General features: G+C 42.4%; 1 protein-coding gene across 2 annotated transcripts in view; it reads right to left on the minus strand.

The window, feature by feature from the left end:
* The window catches only part of ZBBX (zinc finger B-box domain containing), a 74,672-nt gene that overhangs the window by 43,376 nt on the left and 6,067 nt on the right, over positions 1 to 25,229 (minus strand). For both annotated transcript variants that reach the window (XM_090054433.1, XM_090054432.1), the window contains exons 3-7: positions 23,732 to 23,845; positions 18,571 to 18,664; positions 15,209 to 15,257; positions 14,656 to 14,765; positions 11,081 to 11,176 (exon numbers count right to left, since the gene is read on the minus strand). In XM_090054433.1, the coding sequence (XP_089910559.1) occupies positions 11,081 to 11,176; positions 14,656 to 14,765; positions 15,209 to 15,257; positions 18,571 to 18,664; positions 23,732 to 23,845 (463 nt within the window). The remainder of the gene's footprint in view (positions 1 to 11,080; positions 11,177 to 14,655; positions 14,766 to 15,208; positions 15,258 to 18,570; positions 18,665 to 23,731; positions 23,846 to 25,229) is intronic.

Raw genomic sequence — 25,229 nt, forward strand, 5'->3', positions numbered from 1 at the left:
CCCACTATCGCCTCTTGGCCAAACTGGCCGGTTGTGGCCTTGGCTCCACCACGATCCACTGTCTGGGAAACTGGCTCCGTGGTCGGACCCAAAGGGTTGTAATCGATGGCAGTCACTCATCGTGGTGCCCTGTGACCAGTGGGGTCCCTCAAGGCTCTGTCCTGGGACTCATCCTGTTCAACATCTTCATTAATGATGTGGACATTGGAGTCAGGAGTGGACTGGCCAAGTTCGCCGATGACACCAAACTTTGGGGCAAAGCATCCACGCCAGAAGATAGGCGGGTGATCCAGGCTGACCTGGACAAGCTCAGCAAATGGGCGGACGAGAACCTGATGGTGTTTAACACCGAAAAATGCAAGGTTCTCCACCTTGGGAGGAGAGACCTGCAGCATCCTTATAGGCTTGGCAGTGCTACGTTGGATAGCACTACAGAAGAAAGAGACTTGGGGGTCATCATTGACCACAAGATGAGCATGAGCCTGCAATGCGATGCTGCAGCTAGTAAAGCGACCAAAATGCTGGCTTGCATCCATAGATGTTTCTTGAGCAAATCCCAGGACGTCATTTTCCCCTTGTACTCGGCCTTGGTGAGGCCGCAGCTGGAGTACTGCATCCAGTTTTGGGTTCCACAATTCAAAAAGGATGTGGAGAAGCTTGAGAGAGTCCAGAGGAGAGCCACACGCATGATCAGAGGTCAGGAAAACAGATCTTACGATGACAGGCTGAGAGCCATGGGATTCTTTAGCCTGGAAAAGCGTAGGCTCAGGGGTGATCTGATGGCCACCTATAAGTTTAGCAGGGGTGACCACCAGGATCTGGGGGAACGTTTGTTCACCAGAGCGCCCCAAGGGATGACGAGGTCGAACGGTCACAAAACTCCTGCAAGACAGTTTCAGGCTGGACATAAGGAAGAATTTCTTTACTGTCCGAGCCCCCAAGGTCTGGAACAGTGTGCCAGCGGAGGTGGTTCAAGCACCTACATTGAACACCTTCAAGAGTAAATTGGATGCTTATCTTGCTGGGATCCTATGACCCCAGCTGACTTCCTGCCCTTTGGGCAGGGGACTGGACTCGATGATCTCCCGAGGTCCCTTCCAGCCCTAATGTCTATGAAATCAATGAAATCAATCCTAGAAACTATGAAAATTATGCTTCCTCTTCAGAGGCCGCATGTGAATACTTTCTCTGGTATTTCTAGTGGCCATGCAAGCCCACTTGACTTTCCAGGGTAAGTTTGTTCTTCAACTCTGTCCCACCAGTGTTTATTGCCCACAACAGGAACTAGAGCCAGTTCCCTGTTACAAGCAGTTCCCTGCTTGATGGCTTTCCTCACGGGTTAGAGGGATTCCAAAATAGTTTCTGACTGGGTGTTGCAGGATGGAGTTGAAAACACTCATCCAACAATAGTTTCTCAACTGAAAAAGTCTTCAAAATGCTCCTTCCAGTGGGCACTGATGGCTCCCCTTTTCTTGATCAGGTCTCTTCCATCCTTAGGTCTTAAGGGGGTTGGGTCCCTGAGTGCTCTCATGGTAAATGGGTTTGGAAGCAATGAAAAAACTCTGCATATCATGGATACCAGGCAAGATGTTGAATGTCCTTTCCCTGGTCTTTCCACTATGTTCTTCATATCACAGGTCCACCTTTGGACTTCTGCCTTAGCTTGTTGACAATTCAATTTCTTTTCTTTGAAGCTGACATTGTTCTGCCAAGCACAAAAAGCCTTGTGCTCGTGGTTGATCTATTCTTGGATCTCCTGGTCATTCTCATCAAACCAGTCTTGATGTTTGCTGGTAGAGAATCCAACCATCTGTTCACAGGCACTGACGATGGTGGACTTGAAAGCACTCAAAGCACTGCTGAAATTCTCGTATTGTTGTTGACTAGAATTTGCTGGTGTCTCATTGAGGCACCGGTGAAAGAGGTCTCACTTGATTGGGTCCTTGAGTCTTTCAACACTGATTTTCCGTCAGCATTGCTTCTGCTGCAGCCATCACTTAGGAGCCAGTTTGAATAACAAAATTGAGTAGATGAGTCTATGACTGGTCCAACAATTGCCAGGTCCTAGCATACCTCAGGTGATGCAGACATCTTTGTGATCTTGGATCACAAGTGTTGCCATACAGTGCCTTGTGGCTGTTTTTCACGAAAAACATGGTGTGGGTGATGATGTTAAGGTAGCTTGTAACATTTATGCTTAAAATTGTACCTGCCTGAATGGTGAATTATAGTATTATTTAAACTTTTCTTTTATATTTAGCCTTATTTTAACCATTGCTTAATTTTTTGTATAGCCTTATTATTTGAACTTTTCATTTTGCTGGTGTTTGCAATATTAGCTGGTCTTGAGTTGTTCTTGCAGGCAGCTTATGGTCTTGAGTTTTGCTTACATGATGTTTCTTTCCTTATCTATCACTGAGAGAAGTTTTTTCTAACATATCAGTAATAATTTTGTTACCACCTCAAATTAACTGAACTTGGCACTAACCAGCTGAATCAGAGGGACGAAACGACTGGATATGTTAATGAAAAGTGATAAGAGGAGACCAATGGACATTACCCAGATTGGGACACCAGAAAAAGACCAAATTAAGAGGTGTGTATATGCTGAGCCTGTTGAACAAAGGAATATGCTGATAGGATAAATTAGGACAGTATGCCAACTCCAGGAAAACCGATTCAAAAGCAGAGAGACATCAAAGGAGTGAAGTAAAAGCATAAAATGGGGCAGTGAGGAAGTTAAGTGTGTGTCGTCATAAATCCAGCTTTCAACACCGGTCCGGACCATCCCAGCCAACACTGTACCCTTTGCTTTCAGGAACTGATTGGCCACCTTTTCTGTCGTGCAAAGTAACATCTGGGAAAGGGTGAGATCATTGTACTAAGTGCTTTTCTCTCTCTGCATATAGAAACTGTTACGATTACTGATGCAACAAATGTTAAGTCAGACTTTAGTTGAACTGATACAAGTTTTTGTCCTTCACATCCATTTAAGGGTTGCATTGTGCATTAACAATGTCTTAGCACTACCTGGTGGACAGTGGTGCAAACAATGGCGAGTCCATGCTTGACATATTTGGTCAAAAGAAGAATGCCATTACAGTTGACCTATTCCACTCCTTCCTTGCCAACAGTTCCATTCCAGAGATGCGAGCCCCTTCCAACTCTGGCATTGACATCACTGAGAAAAATACATCCGTCTCTTTCTGGAACACAAGAAAGGACTTGGTCATAGAAGTCTTTCTTGGTTTTGTCAGCAGCGTCAAGTTGGGGCATACACACTGATAACAGTGCATACTGGCTTTCTGCCACTTTAAGACAAAGAGTCACGAGGTGGCTCATTAGTTCCGATAAGGAACTCACTGAATTGGTTTATAATTTCATTCTTGATGGCAAAACCAACTCCAAGAAGCTGGCATTCTCCTTCCCGTTTACCCTTCCAGAAGAAGGTATAGCCACTTTCTTGTTCTTTGCGCTGTCTAGCCCCAGCTCATCAGGTCTCACTCAGCGCAGTGATGTCAATGTTGTGTCATCTGAGCTCCTGAGCCACAACTGAGGTGCAGTGATCTGAGGTTTCACTATTAGGATCGTCCATGAGGGTCCTGATGTTTCAGCTCCTGAAACAGATTACGGGTCTTGGTTGATTTTGACTGCAGTAAAGGTGATCCCACTGGACACAGTTATCCAGTTAGGAAAAAGCTAGCCAGACTAAGTTTAGGGCACCTTTTCTAGCCCCATTGCCATGTAGATGAGCAGAGCAGATCCTGAAGTGGGCTGCTCAATCACAGGTACAGCTACAGAATTGCATTCTGGCAGCAGAGCTGTACTGCTATCATGGTGGATAGCAAAATGAACTTCAAGAAAGGTTAGCTGTGAAATAAGTAGGGTTAACTCTAACAAATAAGTCATGGACCAAGCAGTGGCAGCACCACCAGACTGTGGTGGGGACAGCAGATAGCAATGCTTTCCCTTCTGAAAAAAAAATCATATATATCCATTGACAGTGCTGTGACACTGTGTGTACAGGTCTATGTTGTAATAGACCTGCCTGGCCCCCCAGCCATGGGTCTGCAAGTCCTCAGTGGTGCAGCAGAAGGAAGATGTTAGAATGTCAATGGCTGCTACTCACAACCTCCTCTCTCAATCACTTTGGCTAGGGACAGACATCACACATAAACCTGTTTAAGTGATCAGAACTGATTTAAGCCTGTAACAGAACAGACATTCAGTTTCAAAACATCCGAAATTGGTTGAAATTGGTTTGAAATAAACCTGGTGGAATGTAATATATCAGACTTGACTGATTTAGTGTAGCAGAGATGCAAGGCAGCCCCGTGGGGGCTCCAGTCAGCTGCAGCAGGAATCATCAACAGTGGGGAGGGGGAGGGGGGAAGAGCCACTTTTCCCCCCCACACTAAGCAGCAGTTTCTCTTCTCTGCCACCACTGCTCAGCCCGAATAGGCAAGCCTGGAGCCAGTGGAGTCAGGGCCACGCACACTGCTCCCCGCCTGTACTGTGGGGCTGGGGCCAGCATCAGCAGCAAAGGACCTGCTGTAGCCGGGCTGCCTAGAAAGGCAGTCCCACTGCAGAGCAGCCCCAGCCCAACTGTATGGCCAGGGAATGGTGTCTCAGTCCTTCTATTGGCCAAATCTACCCAACTGGCAGCATCTGGCCATGCCACCTGGCTGCTGGAGTGCCTAGGGAGGAGTGCCCATAATGGGGTGGGGGGGGGGGGGCCGGAGCTGCGCTGCAGGGTGAGGAAAGCTGCTGCAAGCTGTGGTGGCACTGACAGCATTAGGAGGGAGGGCTCTGGCCCCCTCCTGATGCTGGAGCCACTGCGTACAGCCCGCTGAAGCTTTGCCCACCCTGCAGCAGACCCCGCCAGAAAGGGGCTCATGCTCCCTGACATTATTACAGGGGCTCCTGCCCCCAACAAGAGCCCTACCTCTTCCTGCTGCAGTAGCTGGACAGGGGCCTACAGGGCCCTTTGGGGGGCAGGGGACAGAGACGGGGGTTATTCCTCCTCCCTCCAGTATCTGGCAGAGAGGACAGCAGGGGGACTATTCCCCTGCAGGGAGTGAGTGCACCAATGACAGTGGGCAGACCTGGCTGCCAGTGGAGTAAAGGGGAGACTAAGCCTATTCCCTGTCCCCCTCTGCCTCAGGGGCCATGGTGCCCCGCTGTTGCAGCAGTGAGAAGAAGCACCCAGAAGACCCAGCTCAGGTCCCTACCGGGAGCACAAAAAGGGGAGAATTAAACCCCTCTCCAGCCAGTTCAGCCCAGACTGGCCACACACCCATGCCCTCCCCCACCCACAGCTTCCCTGCAGCCAAGGGTGTACTCTAGAGCCCCAGGCGCCTTGCCTGAGCAACTGCAGGTATATGCCAGCATGTCTGTTCTGTTACAAGTTGATCCAACTTAGGCAAGTTAGACTAATCTGCAAAGGTTGAAGTGATTCAGGCTCCAGCTTTTTGAATGTCTCTCCCTAGCCTTTGATTAACACTTCCTGACTGTTACTCAGGCCCAGAAGCAAAGTGTCATCTTCAGCAGCAATCTCACTCTAGGACCCACATCCAAGATATGCTCAAGTTCTGTAAACAAATTGAATTAGGCACCTAGCCTGTCTCTGAAGTCTGTTGAGAAAGTTAAGTGCTCCCAAAAGATAATCCACAAAACAAAACAAAACAAAAACAGAACAACCCCCTGCAACATACACACACCAATGGGGCAGGGAATCATCCAGAGCAAGTCACCAGACAATACTGATTACAGAGGTATATCTAGGATGTGCCTGAAGTTTATGGACTTAACTATCAGAACAAAAACTGCACATTAAGGGTGCCTGTAGACATAGATTCATAGATTGTAGAGTCAGAAGGGACCACAAAAGATCATTATGTCCAACCTCCTGTCCCTGGTAGGAAGGAGGACTGAGGTCAGATGACTCCAGCCAGGTGACTATCAAGTCTCCTCCTAAAGACCTCCATGTTAAGTGATAGCACCACCTCTCTTGGAAGTCCATTCCAGATTCTGGCCACCCTGACTGTAAAAAAATTCTTCCTAATGTTTAACTTGAATCTACTCTCCACTAGTTCACACCCATTATTCCTAGTTACTCCTAAGATGCAAGACATTTGCTCTAATGCTCTGTAATTACAGTGTATCAGAGCCTCAATTAATAGACTCTGCTAAAGCATGCTCCAGCAGCCTGTGTCTCATGTACTCAGTATGCCCGCATTTCAAAGTGGTAGAGCTTGTTAACTAAAGCTCACATAATGAATTTTAATTAAAGCACCCCCACCACCATTTTGAAGTGTAGGACACTGAATACACTTGATACTGTTGGTGCTTTAATTAGACCAGCTCCTGAGAGCCATTCTAATTAAAGCACCCCCACCCCCGAAGCACATCTAAATATGCCCTAAGTGCTTCCATCTACTTGAGAAACAAAGGCTGGAGTCTTGTTCTGAGGGAGGTGTCTGCCTGAGTAGGGATCATTATTTTTTTAGAAGTCAGAGAGGCGAAGATACTACAATAGCACAGTGGTTAAATACTTTATTCAAAACTGGGAAACCTAAATTACAGGCCTCAGTCCAAAGAGGTTCTTCTATGTCTCAAAAGTATACTCTAACAACCAGATCATAGAATGGTTAGGATGGAAGCATCCTTCACCTCACCTATGGAATCTGGGGCCTTGGGCAAAATTAATACTTCAAACTCCTAAAACTAACCAAACTGCTTAGGACTTCCTTTCATACACCTTGAACTTTGATCCTCCTTTATAACTCCAACAAGTCATTTCAGTTATAAGCTTCCATTGACAACTTTCTATAGATAGCGTACAGGTAATCTGTAACAGCATTGTGTCAAAAAACCCACAAAAACTGGGGGGGAGGTGCAGACTTGACTTGGGGAAAAATCTGCCACCCAATAAGGTCAATAGCCAAATTCCCCACTCACTTCAAAAGAGTACAGAATGTCACCTCTGGCTTCCATCCATCAATCTGCTTTGGGATTTAAGACTGAAAGACCAAGAAGTGCTAAGAATGATCATCTTCTCTACCTATTGTCCATTCCTATGCTCTGTATGAACAAGTTCAGGCAGAACTGACAGGCACCATAAATCACTGTTCAACATGGTGAAAATATATTAAATCCAACCCAAACAGATCACAGAATACGTTATATATCTTGTAGTGTAATGCAGCATAGTAAATGGTCCTAAGACTATGATTTACTACCTGCTTTTCTTGACTTCTGTTTACCATCTCTCAGTGTGCTGTGTCAGGAAATCCTGTAACCATCTTAAATTCTCACCTGAACCTTTTTTCCTCAAATGATGTCATCTTTCAGCAACACACTACAAGTGTTCCAAGCATTCATCACTCTGACAAGAATACATTAAATCAGCACAACAGCTTTGATAATTTACAGCATTACTGAAAAGCTTATATTTTTCTGGGAAGAAAGAACGAGATAAGCAAAGAAATTTGAGATACAGAAAGTCCAGTAAGACAGTGACAAAGAACCAGTGAGACAGTGACAAAGGACACACCCAAATTTTCATTTAAATTTGCTAATATTCAGTCAAGACATGCATATGTGCGCACATGCATGCATGTGTTTACATTTTTATTTTACAGTGGTTTTGCTTCTGTTCATCCATCGCAAAAATTTATAGAATTCCTGATTTGCTTTGTCTTTGATTCATTAAATCAAGACATAAGAACAGTATAGCCATAATTAATATAAAAAAGGAAATAAAATTAAAACTGGAACAAGTCTATATAATCTGAACAAGTTAATCAGTATAAAACCACTGCTGCATTTAAGAAAAAACAAATTCTGGTTGGTATATTAAATTAAAAAAACAGTGATTTAGAATTCAAATGAAAAGTACCTTGCACATAAATACTTAATTTTAAGACCAATTTATTCAAATGAGATAAATAAGTTCTAAGTCAGCATGCTATAATACTCAGGGATAATTGTATAATTGTACTCAGGGATCTTCACTATACTGGCCACTTAAATTTTATCATGTTACCAAAGAAATCAATGCGCAAGTAAAGTTATGTTAAATGTTTAATACACCAGTGCTACTGCAATAACGAAAGACAATTCAGGTCTAAACAACAATGAATTCTGTATTAGCTAGAATTTTGTATCCATTAGATACCATGATCAGAATTTTTTTTAAAAGCTATCCAGTAATGTCACAATCATCTTCACCAGAGCAACTGTTCATTTGGCAGACAAATGCTATTTGTAACTATTTCCATAGCTGCAACCTCTTTTACAATTAATATATATATATTAAAAAAAAGGAAAACAGAACAGTGTTAATTATCCTAGCAAGTATTCACCATTGTATTTGACTGCTCTTAAGGCATAAAGATTAATTAACTGCTTTTTGTGCTTATTCAAAATTTATCTGAATATGTGAATGAAAAAAGCTTGAAACCAACTTGAATGACTGTTGCATGTAATGCAGGATTAAAAAATATATATATATTTGGAAACTTATGTATGCAAAGTCTTCTTAATCAGCAACCTGCCAGCCACTTTTTAAAACCTATGACACTACAGCTATTTCAGTTTAAGTCATATGTTTCACATGAGAAATTAAAAGACTTCAAAACCCATCAGTGCATAAGGTAAGAACAGTACATTTTTTTTTTCCAACAACAGAGTAGGATCATTGTATCTGCTTCCTTCAAACAGAAGGCTTCTGTATAAAAACACTAAAAGCAGATTTTAATCAAAAGAAGCTTAACTATTCTTAATTCAGTTAAAAATAAATAAATAAACCTCTCTCATATGTAACCCACCTATTACGAAAAAAGCCCTCCATGTATATATGATGCACATCTCAGCTCATTTTTAACCCATCAAATGTTAAAACTTTGCCTTCTAACACACCTATTTAGTCACAATCTACAAACACTACTGACAAACATTAGTGTTTGAAAGTTTGAGACTTAACGCTGTTTTTTATAATTTAGAAATTGTAGCAAAACCCCCAGTTTTTCTGTTTTTATTTATTTTAAAATGTATTCCCTCCCCTTCCCCAACCATTTCTGACTTTTTCTCTCCTTCTCTATTCCCTATAGATAAGTGTAAGTAAGCTAAGATGTTAAAGCTTATCCTACATCTTATTTTAGGTAGTAAGTTTTATTTTTCTCTCCCCTCTTTGCAAATAAGTTCCCTGCTATTTTGATATCGATACCAACTGTTTTATAAGTGATAATTATTATGTTTGTACTGCTTTTATATTGTGTGATTACTGTTTTAGGCCTATATATGTAAATTAGCGTAAGTCATGTCAAGTTTCCATTTTGTATGTCAAGCTTCTATCTTGTGTCCTCTGTCCGGGCATCCCCCGCGTTGCAACTGTATGAGTCACGTACCCCTCCCATGTAAATTGGTTCCCAGATGAATGAGAGCGATTGGGAATGATTGAAATACAAAGGTAGCAGGCTTCTACTGAATGGCCTGTATAGACCAAGCCATCACCTCACATTGACTCATCCAAAAACCACAGACCGCACCCAGGAACAGAGACAAGAACCCAGTATTTGAAAGACAAAAGACCCTACAGAACCAGCAACTCTACCATTGTACCCCACCATTACAGACACCTGAAACTGCACATCCCTGCATGGAGCACACGTGCTTAGTACACCAGGGGCTGACCCTTGCCTGGGAATGCCTCCTATCACTAGGGTCACACAAGGTCTGCCCCTATAAAAAGAGGCAGTGAAGACAGACCCAGTCGGACACCCTCTCCATTTGGACCAGCACCATGCCACACCACATATCCACCCAGAGACCCTGCTGGCGACCCCCCTCTGGACAACATCTACTGTACAAGGGCCGCTTTCCAGCCTGGATAGGTAGCTATCACCCACCACCCCCTCTTCAATCAAGGACTTGGACTCTGCTTCTCTGCCCTACCTGGACCCTTCCACTGAGTCCCCTTCTCCTGCTGCCATTGTGAGTGTGTGTGCGCGTGTGCGTGTGAACCAATAACTTCATGGGGTTGTGCAGTGTGTTGCCTGTGTAATAAAACTGTTATTTAGGTTGGGTTTTGCTTTCCTATGGTTTGGCCCTGCTACCATCTCTGCTCCTCGCCCCTCTAACTTCTGTCTCATTTCTCCCTCTCCTGCTTCTGGCTCACTGCCACCTCCAACACCTGTCCTAAGCTCCTCTCTGCTTCTAAACCTCCTGTTTCTTTGCCACTTTCTTATCCCCACTGCCTTTGCCTTTTCTCCTGAGCAACCAGGTTTCTGCCCCAGTTTCTTTCCTGGCTGTCTCCTCCTTGCCACCACTTATCTGCTCCCCGCCAGTATCTCAGCTGTCTGCCTCAGTTTCCAGCCCCACTCTACCTTAAGTAAACCCAAGCCTCAGTTCCTCAGCCAGCTTCTCTGTAGTCTACCGATTCTAATCCTGGTTCTGGCAACTTTTACTCCCTGCACTTTAATTCTCTCTCACCTGAACCTTCCTTCCCCCAAGTATCCCAGGTCCCCCCAAGCACACACATACATGCTGTACCATCCAAGTTAGGAACTTACGCACGCGCGTGTGTGTGTGTGATACAAATTACTGATCTGTGTCTAACTTTTGGGTGTATAGTGTATGTGTTTGAATTGGTGATAGGTATGCATGTGCCTAGGCTGGTTTGGATACGTATGTGCCAGAGCTGGTAGTGTGTGTGCACCTAATTGATTTGTCTGTTTGTATATGTGCAATTGTGTCTCACCCTCCTGTCTAACAGCACAATATTGAGATCCTGAGAGTTGGCCTGACCCCACAGGGCAACAAATTGTGTTATATTAAAAATGCTGGTTTATGACCTTCTGATACAAGAACATTTCTTTCCTAACAATGAATGAAACTGAAAAAAAAAATATTGCAAAATGTAACAATAAATATTTTGGTTAGAAATAAATCCAGAAATATATACCTCGTGTAACAAAAACAAAAGGGTTGTAGTTAATAAGGACATTTAAAAGGATTATTAATTTGAATGAATGAACTGTTTAGAAACAGTCTCATACAGCTAAAAAAAAAAAATTACCTGTAAAGGAATCATTCTGTGGAGCTTCAGTGCCCCCTTCTGGTGGATTTTAGCAAAGCAGCTTCCACAATAATCTTCTCCACACTCTAAGCATACCTTGGGGGGGAAAAACCAAACGAAACAACAACAGTAAATGGTTTTAGAATTATTACTGAGTTTTGTTTTTCTTGCTCATTTTTTCCAAGATCTTTACAAATAGAAGCTGAAGAAATAAAATGAGAGCTCTGCAGGGATCTGCAGTAGTATTAAATAATTAATTTTTACATACCTCATAAAATTTTAGCAATAGCATCTTAGTCATAATGAGACACTTACCCGAGTCACGAAACATCACTACAAATTACAAACAATCTCTGCTTAACAAAGCCCATAACAAAAACCAATGCTCATATTGCACTCTTAACATGTAGAACAACTCACAAATAATCTGTCCACAGTATACCAAGCTACAATCTGCATTATCAGTCTCTTACTTAAAATGAGCACTTAAAAAATTCACCTGCCAACAATAAATGAGAACAAAAGAACTAAATATTGATAACTAAGCAAACTGCAAGCAACGGTGATGCTAGAGGATAACCTGGGATTTTTTTAAAGTTCCATCAAAGGAAAACAGTAGTAAAAGGGGAAAAGAAAAAAAAATTAAATCTTTGTTCAATTTTTGTGTGCATGTTTCCAACACCAACTGTTTATTATTTTGAATTTGTCATATAAATAGCACAGTTCTGTCTGATTATATGCATTTAAAATAAAAGACAAAAGTATGCTTATGATTTTCTATTATACTATGCAAATATAATACACAATAATTTTTAGTAGTATAATCACACACTGGGAGGCATCCATAAAGATTTGCTGAGCCAATACTGATGACTGATTACTGACCAGCCATACCAGCTGATACCAATCCAATTGCAGATACCCAGCCCAGCAGCTTGGACAGCAGTGTTTGGCTGGTAAGGCTGTGGTGGGAAGGAGAACGGGGGGCAGATCAAGGCCCCCATGGCAAGGGAGGCACTGCCCAGCCAGGGTGGGGCGGGGTGCAGGACAGAGCCAGTGGCTCATCCGGGGCCGCAGCTTCCACTGCTGTATGTACCCTGGGAGGGCGGGGGTGGGGGGGCACGTGTCCCCTGGATCTGTGCACGGAGCAAGGGTGTATGCTCAGGAACAGGGCTGCCCTAGTCTCTTCCCAGTGGCTGCACTTGGGCCAGGAGGGGCAGGCAGCAGCAGTGGAGCTGGGAGGAGGGGGCTATGGTGAGTTTTGGGTGGTTCTAGACCCCCACTTAACCCTCCTCCTAGTACTGCTGCCACCCCATCCTGCCCTGCCCAAGCACAGATGCTGAGAAGAGGCTGGAGCAGCCCCAGTTTCAGGCGTGTGGCAGGAAGCCTGCCCTCACCCCATGCACAAATCTGGGAGGCACAGGCCCCCCACACCTCCCCCAGAGGTGCACACAGCAGTGGGAGCTGTCTCAGCCTCCTCGCCCCCATGGATGAGCTGTTGGCTCCGTCAGGTGCCCCACCCCACCCTGGTTGGGCAGTGCATGCCCCTGCCTCTGCCCCAACCCCAGCCCCACGCCCTCCCTCAGCACAGGGGCTGCGATCTGCCCCCCCCCTTCCCTCCACAACACTCCTTCCCCTCAACAGACTTACCAGTCAGACACTGACTGCCAGGCTGCACTCCTGGCCACATGCATGCTGCAGCTGCAGACATGCCGCATTTGACATGTGTGTGACATTTATCAGCAATATCACCCAAAAAAAGCTGAATGCTGATAATGTCCATTTTTCTTTCATCAGTGCTGATACGATATGGACCAATGTATCAGCGTACCTCTATCACACACATAATACTAAGGAATCCAAATAGCTCCTTAAAATGTTAGGTATTTAAAAGGGACCTAATATTTTCTGTTTATATATTCTAAAATGTTCAGACAATCCACAAGACAAATGTATTATTTCTGTCAAATATTAAATACTTTAGTTCACATGTATGGAAGTATTAAGTTCTGACCCAATGCACAGGACATTAACTTCTCCTCCATTTCTTAAATTTGCATCTAAGTTAATGCTTGAACAATTTTCATCATCATTACTTGGATCAATACTTACAAACTATTTTTTACAGCTTTGGTGAAAAAAATATTTATTTTCATCAGGTAGTGTTAGCTTTCAGTTAGCTGAGAAATTAGGTGGTAGGGCAATTCAGCAGTCAGCTCATAAGACAAATTTCATCTTCTAAGAGATAAGCAAAGCCTGACTTTGGTTATTTGCCTTTTCATTGAAAAAGGGAGGGAGGGAAGGAAGAATCAGCCCCAAGAACTTCCTTTACCTGGGAAGTTAAGGCAAAATAGTTCTGTACTATGGGGAAAGTATATGCTGCTACAATGAGCTCTGAAACAAGCCATCTAAAAAGTACTATAACTCTTCAATTGGATTAAGAGACAGGCAGGAAACCGGCCTCAGAATTAATGATCTTCCAGTGGTTCTGGTGCATGTGGAGATTTAAATCACCTAGGCTGAGTACAGACATTTCAAAAGCCCAAGCCTGAATCGGTTCAATCTTTGCAGGTTAGTCTAAACTGCATAGACTGGACTGAAAAGCAAGCAAACAGACATTCACTTTTGATTCCACAAATGCAGCCACTTGCCTGCAGTGGCTCAGGCTAGAAGCTGGGGGGCACTAAAGCAAGCCCACCTTTCCCTTCAGCAGTAGCCAGAAGGCTGGAGGGAAGCTGGGAGAAAAGCCCTCCAAGCTCTTCCCCCCCCCCCGCTAGAGCTGAGGGGATGAGGGGCATGGTCAGGCCCTAGCAGGCCACCTAAATACAATGGGGGGGGGGAAGAGAAGTTATATCCCCACCATGGCCTACATGGTCCCCAGCCAAGGTGTGCCTGGAGGGGTAGGGAGGAAACAGCCCTTGCCTGACTTGCCTCTGCTCGCCGCTCCAGCAGCCAGCATGCTGAATATGTATGTGGTGGAAGGAAAGGGATTTAAGCCCCCTCCCCCCGACTCACACAGGGGAACACCAGCCCCAGTCAGGCTTTTCCCCCGCTTGCCAGTCTATGCAGCACAGGAGCGGACAGGCCAGCGGACATGACCAGATGCCAGCCCTGGGCCAGCATGCTGAAGGCAGAGGGGTGGGAGGGGGTATGATACAGGCTTCTTCTACCCTAAGCCACTGCAGACATGTTGCTGCATTTCCTGCCTCTCTCTTAATCATACTCCCCATAATTTTTCCAATTCTATGGCTATGCACTTAAATGGAGGTATAATTTACTATAAGATGCAATCTGATACTATTTTTAGTGAAAAAAAATATTTTTCATTATATCTTTTGTCTATGCCAGAAAGCAAACAGTAGGCTACAATTCAATGGCATTTTTTTTCTTAGAAAGAGTAGATGGACTTTGCCCAATAGTAACCCACACAAGTATTATCTAACGTACTTTACTGTGTTTTATTAAATAAAACATTTGCAGAAATTCGAGATAAGGGGATTATTTTACATAAACCCAATCCTAGGCTTTTAGCTACTTTTTAAAATATCAAACCTATTTTATTGCCATCCACTTACCAATAATGCATTTTTGGTCTCACATTGTCCACATACCTTCCCCTTCATTTTAGGATTTTCAGTAGCCACAACATTTGCTATTTTATGTTTAAGTGGCAGTTTCACTGGTTCTGGAAGAAATAAGATACTATGCAAATAAATAAGAGTGATAGTTTTAAGATGCTATACATGTATTCTGATAGACAGCATTGCATAATTTGGGTCCATGCATTCCTTTTGAGCATTTTATAAAATTCAGTACTGTAATCTTTTCCAATATTTCGCTGCTCTTGGTGGGGAAAAATATCTTTCCAGGAAGTCTAGTGGTTGTGAGGACTACAGCGACAGATCACCATAAAAGTATCAACTGTGGGGATGAGAGTGGGAAATCAATAAGGTGACAAAGTTTAAAATGTCCAGCTTTTAAAAAGTTATCCTGAACAACAGGCACACACTTTTTTTGTTTCTTTTGCCATTGTGAAAGGTATCTTGCTGGTGTGTTTTTAACTATTCAATTAAAAAATGGCAAGTTATCAATTTATTATTTTACTTGGTAATATAAAAACCAATTTACCTTGAATCTGTTCTCTAAGTATTTTCAGCTTCACTTTTCCTGAAGAAACCTATGTGAAAGTAATGCATATTAAAGAGAAAAGCAAATGAATTACCAATAACTATAAATACCAAATATAGCCACTGAAGTATGCATATTGAAAAAATGCTATTGTTACAATGAAGTGTTTATTTGGATGATATTTTCAAGTAAAATATCAGTATTCTTCAAGACAGAGCTAAGCACTGTTAATCATAGCCATGCGTTCTTTGACAAAACCGTTTCCATTTCATAACACGCCATGGTCTATTTTATCCAAGGGCATTCTGCTCTTTCCAAAAACCACCAGGCACTGTTCATCTCTTCATTATTCCACCTCTTTTGCCAAACTAATACTAAATTCTGAGGCTGGCGTCCTTTACACATGCAAGTAGAGAATATATTGCTCAGACAGAACCAAACTTAACTAGTAATTCAAAGTCAAAGGCAGTAAAGACTCTCCTTCTAACTGTTACTTACACAGCAACCTGTAAAAATCTACCTCTCTCTTATGGCCTCACCATTATATAAAAAAAGTTGATGTAGTCTGCTGGGCAGAGCTCCACTGACCCGTCCACATAACTCTTTTGGCACCTTTCTGCTGTATCTACAGCCCAATTCCTAGTGTCAATGTATTGCTTTAAAAATTTTTTTAACCATATTCCGCCTCCCAAAGACAAAAGAATCCACAGTGCACTCATGCATTCTAGCCCTTGTACCTGTACACACTGGCACTTCCCTCTTTGAAAAGTTTGCCCTATGTGTCACCAGAGCTGTTCCATTTGCTGTTTGCTCTCCCTGAAGTGGCAGCAGCCTGGGCTAAGGAATTTGTGTTAGGAAGAATAAAGAGAGGGAGAAGGGATTAGAGGAAACCCTTTGCATTCTCAGCCTATCTTCTACTCACAAGCAAGTAGGCAATTTCACTGAAATCGAGTATGTTAATTGAGAATGCATTCATGCCAAACTGTTAGTACTTCAAAGACTTGAAATAAGTGCCACAGCTTAGCCTGAAGTTCTCAGTGTCTGGCACTCCTTCTGGACTTACATACATTTTGTTATATCCTGTTTCTAATGGTCTCCGTGATTTAACAGCCATCATCTCAGCCTGACATACGAAGCTTGGACCTCTGAAGAAACCACAGGGTAAACTCTCTTCATGCATCACTCAAACCAAGGTGCATTCATCTGTGCATATATTGGTATGACTAAGCCTCCCTCTATACATTACCGGTACTGTTCAATTACTTCGTTAAATTCTCATTTACCTGGAGACCAGCAACATAGTAAAAAGCTCCAACCAGATATAAAGCTAGACCCTGAAAACGTGTACTAACTTTACAGCTGGTTACTATCAAGCTTTAATATGCATGTGTACCAGGGGCTCCCAGCTACAGGGATGTACCATGCCTAATGTAAAAGACTCAAGCCCTAGGAATCCTGGAAGCTTTGAACCCCAGGGTCAGGGTTTTCCCGCACCCCTGAACCCTAAGGATTGCTTCAGCCATGATGCCCTGGGTCCGGGGGTTTCTGGAACCCCCAAGCCCAAGGAATGTACTATCCTCTGGCTCCATGGGTTTCCTGCACCCAAGATGGGAGATGGCTGCAGTGGTGATCCTCCAGCCCCAGGGATGCATGGGGCACCCCTGCAGCTGAGCACTTGCTACTGCAGGCTCTCCCTACACTGGCAATAACGCATGATAGAATGTAGCATGTGATTCACATCATTAAGCCTCTTGCCATGCATATATGGCGTGGCAGAAGGCACAACTGTGTGAATCAAGCTTTAGACCCCAACCTGCCCTTAGTTTTATGTGTAAAGTGGGCCTCAAGAAATTCAGGAGGTTGTCTTTATATGTAACTTGTAGGTAGTGCATTTTTTTTAAATGTTCATTCTACTCAACAGCGTGAGTAAAGAAAATGCTGTTGTCCTCCGAAGCTGTATTTTAAAACATGTTCATGAACATAGTTTAACTATGTAGATACATGTGCAGTGTATGTGCCTCAAGGTCAAACATTTAAGCTAACAAAACCACAAATCTGTTTTTTTTCCCCCCAAAACTGCAAGACTCAGGAGAACAGTTATAAAAGGAACTGTTAATGCTACCTACAGTTAAGCTGCCTGGCACTTCTCAATATAAAAAGGCCATGTTCTTAGTTGCTTATAGCTCTGATAAATCTGTTAAACATTTGGGATAAAATTTCCCAAATTGCCTATGATTTTTTTTATTGAAAATTCCAGCAAAAATGACTCTGCCACTTCTATAAAAGGAGAATGCTGTGAGGGGGGTACAGAGACACACGCACACAATGTTTTACTCCTATGTAAAAATCTTATACCAGTTTAGTGGAGAAGCTCCAATTTCTCTAGGCCCTAGAACCTGAAATATGGAAGGAATTCATACGCATGTCAAATATGTGCTTTTTAAAAACATGTAAATTCAAAGCTGGCCAAGCTGGGCGTCCATGGAAGTGAGAAAAAAAAACACCCACCAAAAATAGTGCTTTACTGGAAGAAGTGCATTGGATCAACACAGCTCCATAGCATCTGTATAGATTGGGCACTTAAGCAGAGCTTTTTGGTCCAACTAATGAAATGCTTCTTCCAGGTACGCACTGTGCCTGGTGCAGGGGCATGCTGTGCTTTAAGTCACGCGCCATTTTTATTTTTGCCGCATCTGTAAGTAGCCACTATGACCCTTTACAAATTTCTCGATTTGCAAATGCTCAGAGACTTAGCAGTGCTCTGAAGCTAAAAAATTGAGCAAACTTTGGAAACTGAGGAAACTGCAGCCCAGGACTGCAGGGCTAAAGCAAAATCTTCCCCTGAAATTAGTGCTTCTGGCTGCTTCAAGCCACTGTGTTACTAGACAGAACACGGACAAGCTTCAAATATTATCAACACAGAGTAGAAATAATATGAAGTAGATAATAAGATAAATGAGTGTACAATATAGCCCACTGAAGACTGCACTTTCAGAATAGATATGTAGTTGGCATCTTTTCAAGCAATCATCAAAAGTAATAGGAAGACTCTGACTGACTTTGATGAGCACTGAGAAAACCCTCCCCATACCGTGTTTGTAAGAAGAGCATTTACCCCTTTAAATAACCTTTTTAATTATAAATCATATCAAACAATATTCTACATTCAGTACTCCCCCAGCTTAAAGGTAATCTATAAAGCTCTTTATCAAATAAAGTGCTCTTATCTTAATAATACAATATTTAAAACCACTTTACTAATTCAGTTGTTTTACACCAATATTAATTATGACATGACAACCAACAAAAATATCTTGTAAAATCTTTTATTTTACAGGAGTACTTATGTACTGGTTTCTTACCTTAACACCATTTTCTTTATTTTGTAACAATATTTGTGGTTGAATGCCCATTGGTCCTACTTGCCCAGACTGCCAACGATATCCACTTGATCGTCTATAATAAACAGCCCTTCATTACTAAAATTGTTTTTCCTATAGATGGGTGGGGGGGACATTTTTTAATTAAAAAAAAAAAAAACCCAAGTATTATTCCAAAGACATCGAATTATTTCCAGGAATAACTACCCTTGAATTTTCACTTTCCTGTCCACTTCAAAAGTATTTTCAAATATCAAATATATGCATGGTATTTTCCATACAACTCAGCAATCCAATTACCTTCCACCCACCCCCCACCTTACTATCCCATATAAATCTACAGATTACATTAGCTTTCTAGATGCTTAAAGAAATTACCTCTAATGAGAAATCTTCAAGTGTAGATATCATATGTAACATATTAGTGTAGAAATCATCTTCTTTCCCAGTTCTTTAAAATTTCATTTAGCATTTTGTTTTGGGTTTCTTAATCCCTTTACTGTCTTCAGTGCCAATATTTACACAAGACTTACGTATGTTCTCACCTCACAGCTTTGCATGATTTAGGTACAACCTCCTACTTCTCTTTCATTTAAACTCATACATGCAATTAACTCTCTTATTACCTCCATACCTCCTTCCATGATGCTTCTCTACCTAGAACCAGTATCCTGAACCTGGTCCACAGCCATCTTTTATCAGATCATACATTTTATACTTCTTTCTAGTTCTTCACGCAGACAGAAGAAGGGAGCAGGATGAGGTTGGAACTTAACAGAACATCCTAAGGAAGGTAGGAAATATGCTGTATAGACCTTTCAAAAAGAAGGCCAGCAGCGTATGTTTGATGCGACAGAAAAGAGGAAGCCAAAGGACAAATGCATGGGGGGATGACATGTTCAAGGTTAAAAAAATTAGTAGAGCAAAACTGTATTTGTTACAGCAAAAGAAAAGGAGGTTGAAAGTAAAGTAAGAGCCCTAATGAGTTTAAGCAGTGTGGATGGACAGAAAAAAAACAAACTGCATGAGATATTAATGCCAAAAAAAAAAATGCTTGAAGTCTTGGTCATCACCTGGGATTTGAACACTTGTTTCCAACTTCATTTCTGAATTACCTATTTTTCTTGTTTACCCCACCTTCCATTTCTTCCTTTACCTCTTTTCTCTTTAAAGTAAGAATAAACATAAGATCTTTGAGGGCAGACACTGTACCTTTGCTTTTGTCTAATAAGAAGCTAGTGCACTTTTCCTGCAACACTAAATCAAAACAAACAGAGGCATCCATATATCATATTTACTCAGATCCAAGATGAGGGTTTTATCCCACTCAACATGGGGGAAAAAAGCCCCACATCTTGGATTCAAGTACAAGGTTGGGGTGGGGAGGGGAGCAGCTATTGTGCTTCCAATTCCAGCCCCAACCCAGTTTCAGAGTTATATCCTCAGCAGCCACCTGTAGCCTCTGCACCATTCTCACTACTTAGCATAGGCACAGCTCTGGTCCAATTCCAGCCTGGGGTATGGAGTACATGGTAGCTCTGGTCCCAGACCAGCCACACAGCAGCAGAAGCAATGGTGCCATTGCTGCAACCGCTGCGACATGGCAGGGCTGAGGCCAGAGCTACCATGTGCTCCATGCCCCAGGCTGGAATGGGGCTGGAGCTGAAGTTGACAGTAAGCAGCAAGGGAGGGCCAAAGTTGCAAGGGGGGAAAAGGCAATAGGGGGAGGGTGCAGGCACAGGGGGAGGGGGAAAGGGCAGGGGTCAGCTTGGTTGCCTGCCCACCCTGCACTGCCTAGCCTCCCTTGTTGCTGCTGCTGCTGGCACAGTGGTATTGGTAATGAATTTAAAATCAACTCCATATAATTACATTCTATACACTGAAAATTATAACGAATTCATAAATGTTCCATATATAAACCCCAACTACCAGGAGTTGTCTTAAATTCAAAGTAGTCTTAGATTTGGGTAAATGTGGTATTAGTCTACAGAGTATTAGTTTACTCGATATTGGTTCACATGTATGTAAGTTGGTATTCTCGTGTGTAAGCTGGTATTCTCATTTTCAACATCAGTATTTCACCTTTTAGGGACACTAAGTCAATATAAGCAAAAAACCAGAAGAGACATAAGTTCACTATAAACTAACTATAATGTTTTAAAAATTTTAGTTGCTTGGATATTTTCAGAAGCAGGAAGACAACTACAAGTGAGCTTTAACTGCTTGGAGAAAGCGGAATTTAAAAATTAATTACCATGATCAAATGCAATTAACTGCATTTAAGACTTAAATATTGCATACCATACAAACATTAACAAAACCATCTTTTTTTCCTACCTCGAAGTTGATATAAGTCTTACTATCTACACGTCATGTATATTACTATAACAGTTAGGAAGATGAGTAATTGACGAAGTGTAACATCCTGAGAGTAACCTTAGTGCTTTGAACTTAGACATCTCTTGGTTTAAAAATTAAGTGCCAAGCTTTAGAAGGTGATTCAAAAGAAGCAGAAGTTCAGCATCAGACTCTATCCAGACAGTGTGAAATCTGAGATGCCTCCAAGGGGTGTTCCCAGATGCTGAACAAGGACCTCCTATATCTCAGCAGCAGGCACTTCCTTATATTTAGTGCTTCTTAAAGTCCTGTACCTCTGTAATACTGTTGCTGTAAAGATATTACAGGGACCCCCTCCCAAGTTTGAGAGATAGTGGGGATGAAAAGAGATGTGACCCTCTTTTAAAAACCTAACACAAGTAGAATGGCTGGCATCATGGGGAAAGAAACATAAGTAGAGTAAGAAATATGCTGTAAAGGTCCTTCAGAGTGAAAACAAGCAATATTTGATCTGACAGAGAACAGAAACCCATATGAGAAATGCACAGTGGGGGGGGGGGCACATTCAAGGTTAGGACCTCTGCAGTAGTATCGAGGATGGACATTATGGGAGCAATATTGCATTTATCATGGTCAAAGAAAAGGATACTGGAAGTAAGATACTAAAAGTTTTAATGAGTTTAAGCAACAGAAAGGTTGGTGATGTTTGTTAGCCGTGAATGGCTCATGCCCGATTTGCTGTATTTGCTTAGTCTTTTGTGCATGCCCAGTGGGGGTGATATAAAGAGGATTCTAGAAAAAGCTCGCCTTTGACCTTGATTAGGTACTGACCTATTTTCAGAGTAGCGAGTATGCAGTGACCACCCAGTAACAGGGTAAGTCACAGGGAACGTGAACAGCACCTTCATAAGGTGAAGCAAATGGTGACTGGCTAGGACAGTGAAGTTATTGAGTGACAGGTCACTTCATGGTATGATTGGTTGACAGAATGAGTGATAGCTCTCTGGGGCAGAAGAGTATAAAGGCCATATATGAGGAGAATGAGAGCATGCTTGTGGTGTGCGACTGGGTCCTGTCCTGTGGGACTTGCTTAGAGTGACTGGTGTGTAAGGGAGAATCTTGAGGGTGTACAGTGTACTCGGTATGTATTTATAGTGCATGCATCTAGCTCCTACTTATATGAGGGTGAGGGCCAGGGTGGCTGAATCCCCTCTGCATGTGTGTGGATTGCCAAGTTGAGGTTTAACCCAGTGAACTAGTGTTCGGCTGGAGGAGCAGCCCTAAGCAGCACTATTGACCATTGAAGATCACCCCTCCCTGGATCAAGAGTTCAGCCTCCGAGAGGGAAAGAAGTTGTGAATGGGAAGTGGGCAGTGGAATCTGTGTCTCAGTAAAAGTGCTTGCTCTGATTTTGTGATAAATTCCTATCGGTGACAAGCTACCCTGTACTACCTGCAACAACACTGCAAGTTTAAGAGAGAAGATTGATTTCGAATTCTGTGTACATAGTTCTGTTGTTATTCTTGTGCATATGTAATTTCTCTTTCAACTACTTGTTCATATTTTAGTTTGTTCTTGAGCTGTGTTTCCATTCCAGAACAGTATTGTGAGATGTATCTAGATACCTCTAGATATAGAGAGATATTCCTTACAGAGGCAAACTGAGTAATAATTAACAACTTCATTTGCATAATTAAAGTTTGTCCTCTACAACATTGTCTACAATGACTGAGCAAAGAGGTAATGGCAGAGAGAGCTGTGATTTATAGAAAGTTAAGAGCTCTGTCTGAGCCATGATGATTTAGCCATAAGGAAATGTCAGACACAGATAAGGAAAAAAACACAAGCAGCTGCAGTAATTTGCTATGGCCATGAAGTGATTTGGTTTAAGAGCAGAAGGTGCCTACGCACAAGCAGCGAGGCTGCTCCAGCACACTGGAATTGGAGCACACTGGAGCAGACTCTATTACTAGCAATTGCCACACTCCAGCAGCCTTCTGTGTATCAGCATCTCCATGCTTCAAAATGGAACTGGGGGCACTTGAATTGAAGCTTGAACAAGCCCTCACCACCATTTTTAAGCATGGGGACACTGGTATATGAGACACAGTTGCACTTTAATTATAGCAGCTCCCCCACTCCCAGAACACATGTAAAAGTGCCCAGAAATTATAACTCTGGGGTTCTTGATTTCTTCATCCCTCCATCACACTGACTTCCCAAACATATTGTTTCCATGGCACAAAACTATTATAACGTTGTGATCTTTTTGTAAATTTATGTGCATACATTTAACTGATATAGGATTAAAGTTCTATTGAGGTAGCTACATCTGTAGAAACAATAGCAACAATTCCAACAATTGCTAGAAACAATTCCAACAATAACAAAGTGAAAGGCAGTGTGCTGAATGCAATGAAATGAGACAACAATGTGTCGATTGACTGATTTAATTCTGATGTTACAATCCTACTGAGAAGAAGAAATAAAGGAGCCAGAATGAAGGAAAAATAAGAACTGTGGCTACTTCTCATTAAATATTCTCACTGGGGACAATAACAAGAGAAAGAGGGATGTTGGCTGATTACCTCTGATGTCACCTATTCACAGGAAGGACCATCAAAAAACAAACAAGCTTATGAGAACACTGGCTTTGGGAGGGAAAGGGAGCAAAGGAGGAGACAAAAAAACAAGGCAAAGAAAGTAGAAAATGAGGAGATAAATTACCAACAAAAAATCTCCAAGAGAAAAAATTTAATTGGGATTACTTTATATTATAATAAAATTGTATAGAAATTTCACCCACTCCCTTTCTTCTTTTTCTCTGCTCATGTTTGATTGTAGTAGCTGTAATTTCTTTTCCATCTCTTTGTTTTGTAGTTCTAACTGTACTTTCTCCAACTGCAGTTCTCGGAGATATCTGGAAAAGATTAAATTGAAATGTTCAACAGTATATTGTGGAAAACCTATACAAATTTTCCTGAGGGAAAAATGAAGGCATAACTACAATCATCATAACTACTACCACCTTCCCACCTGACATACCTACTCCAGCATAATTCAACGAAGATTAATTCTACAGAGGATTTTGAAGACCAGAGAGTACATTTTGCTGTACATTCCAAAGTGAATATAAAAATGAAGCCTGGAGATTTCTGAAGTTTTGGGCAGCCTGCTCCATATTAGGGTGAGTGGCATAAGCCCTGACATTTTGGATGGAATGATATTTTAAAAGAAGACATTCTTAAAAGAGGGTGAGTTGGAGTAGTCAAAATGTGAAAAGGGTAGATTTAGACCTCATGTAGACTAATAAATTATATCCGTACAACTGTTAATTTTTTTTATGGACACAGTTGTACTATAATATAAACTGTACTATAGATACAGTTATATCATTTTACTAGTTAATTTTACCTACATAACCACACCAATAAAACCATTCAAATATAGACAGGGTAAAGAGAAACTAAACCATCTACGTCAAGGGTGCTCACCTCCAGCCCACAGGCTAAATGCAGCCTGCGGATCCATGGAATCCAGGCCCACAAGTTGAGAAATCTGGTGGTGTAGTGACAAATAATACTGCCACCCTTCCTTGCTGCCAAATTCCCAAGCCCTGAGCTGCCAAATTGGGGCAGGGCCACATCCCTCCCTGCGTGGCCAGATCAGGCCTTGGACCACACCTCATCCTTTATCCCCACCCTTCCCTTCCTGTCCCTCTCCCTCTCCTCCCCGCAATCATATCAGGCCTGGGCCATGCCCCCTTCCCCGGAGGGGCCCAGTCAGGGCCGCACCACTCCCCAACCCCCCACCCTGCTCTATCAGGTCTTGCCTAGATATCCCACGCACCAGATTGGACCCACCAGACAGATCTGGCCCACATATGGACTGAGCACTATCTATCTGGACAGAGGAGGAAAAAAGGTTGGGCACCACCGATCTAAGCAAAGAGAATATATAGCCAATGCAGCAGAACACCAAAGAAACATACTAATTTGAACAGCCTCCTATGCCGTCATAAAAATGTGATTGATCTGTAATAGTATGATGCAACTGTGTTTAACTGTATAATGCAACTGTTATGAATGTATCTCCTTTAGCAATTCAAGTGGCATAAAACCATTGCAACTTCAAGTTCGTGCCACTAATGGTTAAATGTATAGATATTTCACTTTGGTACTCATACAAGGAGACAGAAGAGGTTACAGTTATAACTTCACAGCTGTTGCCTTCTCCTGAGCAGCAGTTCCCATTGCTCTTTTCAAGTAGTTAAGAGTTACTTGTGTCCAGAACCAGAGTTTGCA

The sequence above is a fragment of the Crocodylus siamensis genome, chromosome 6, assembly GCF_052110815.1.
Source record: "Crocodylus siamensis isolate JL-2025a chromosome 6, ASM5211081v1, whole genome shotgun sequence".
Taxonomy (NCBI): Eukaryota; Metazoa; Chordata; order Crocodylia; family Crocodylidae; genus Crocodylus; species Crocodylus siamensis.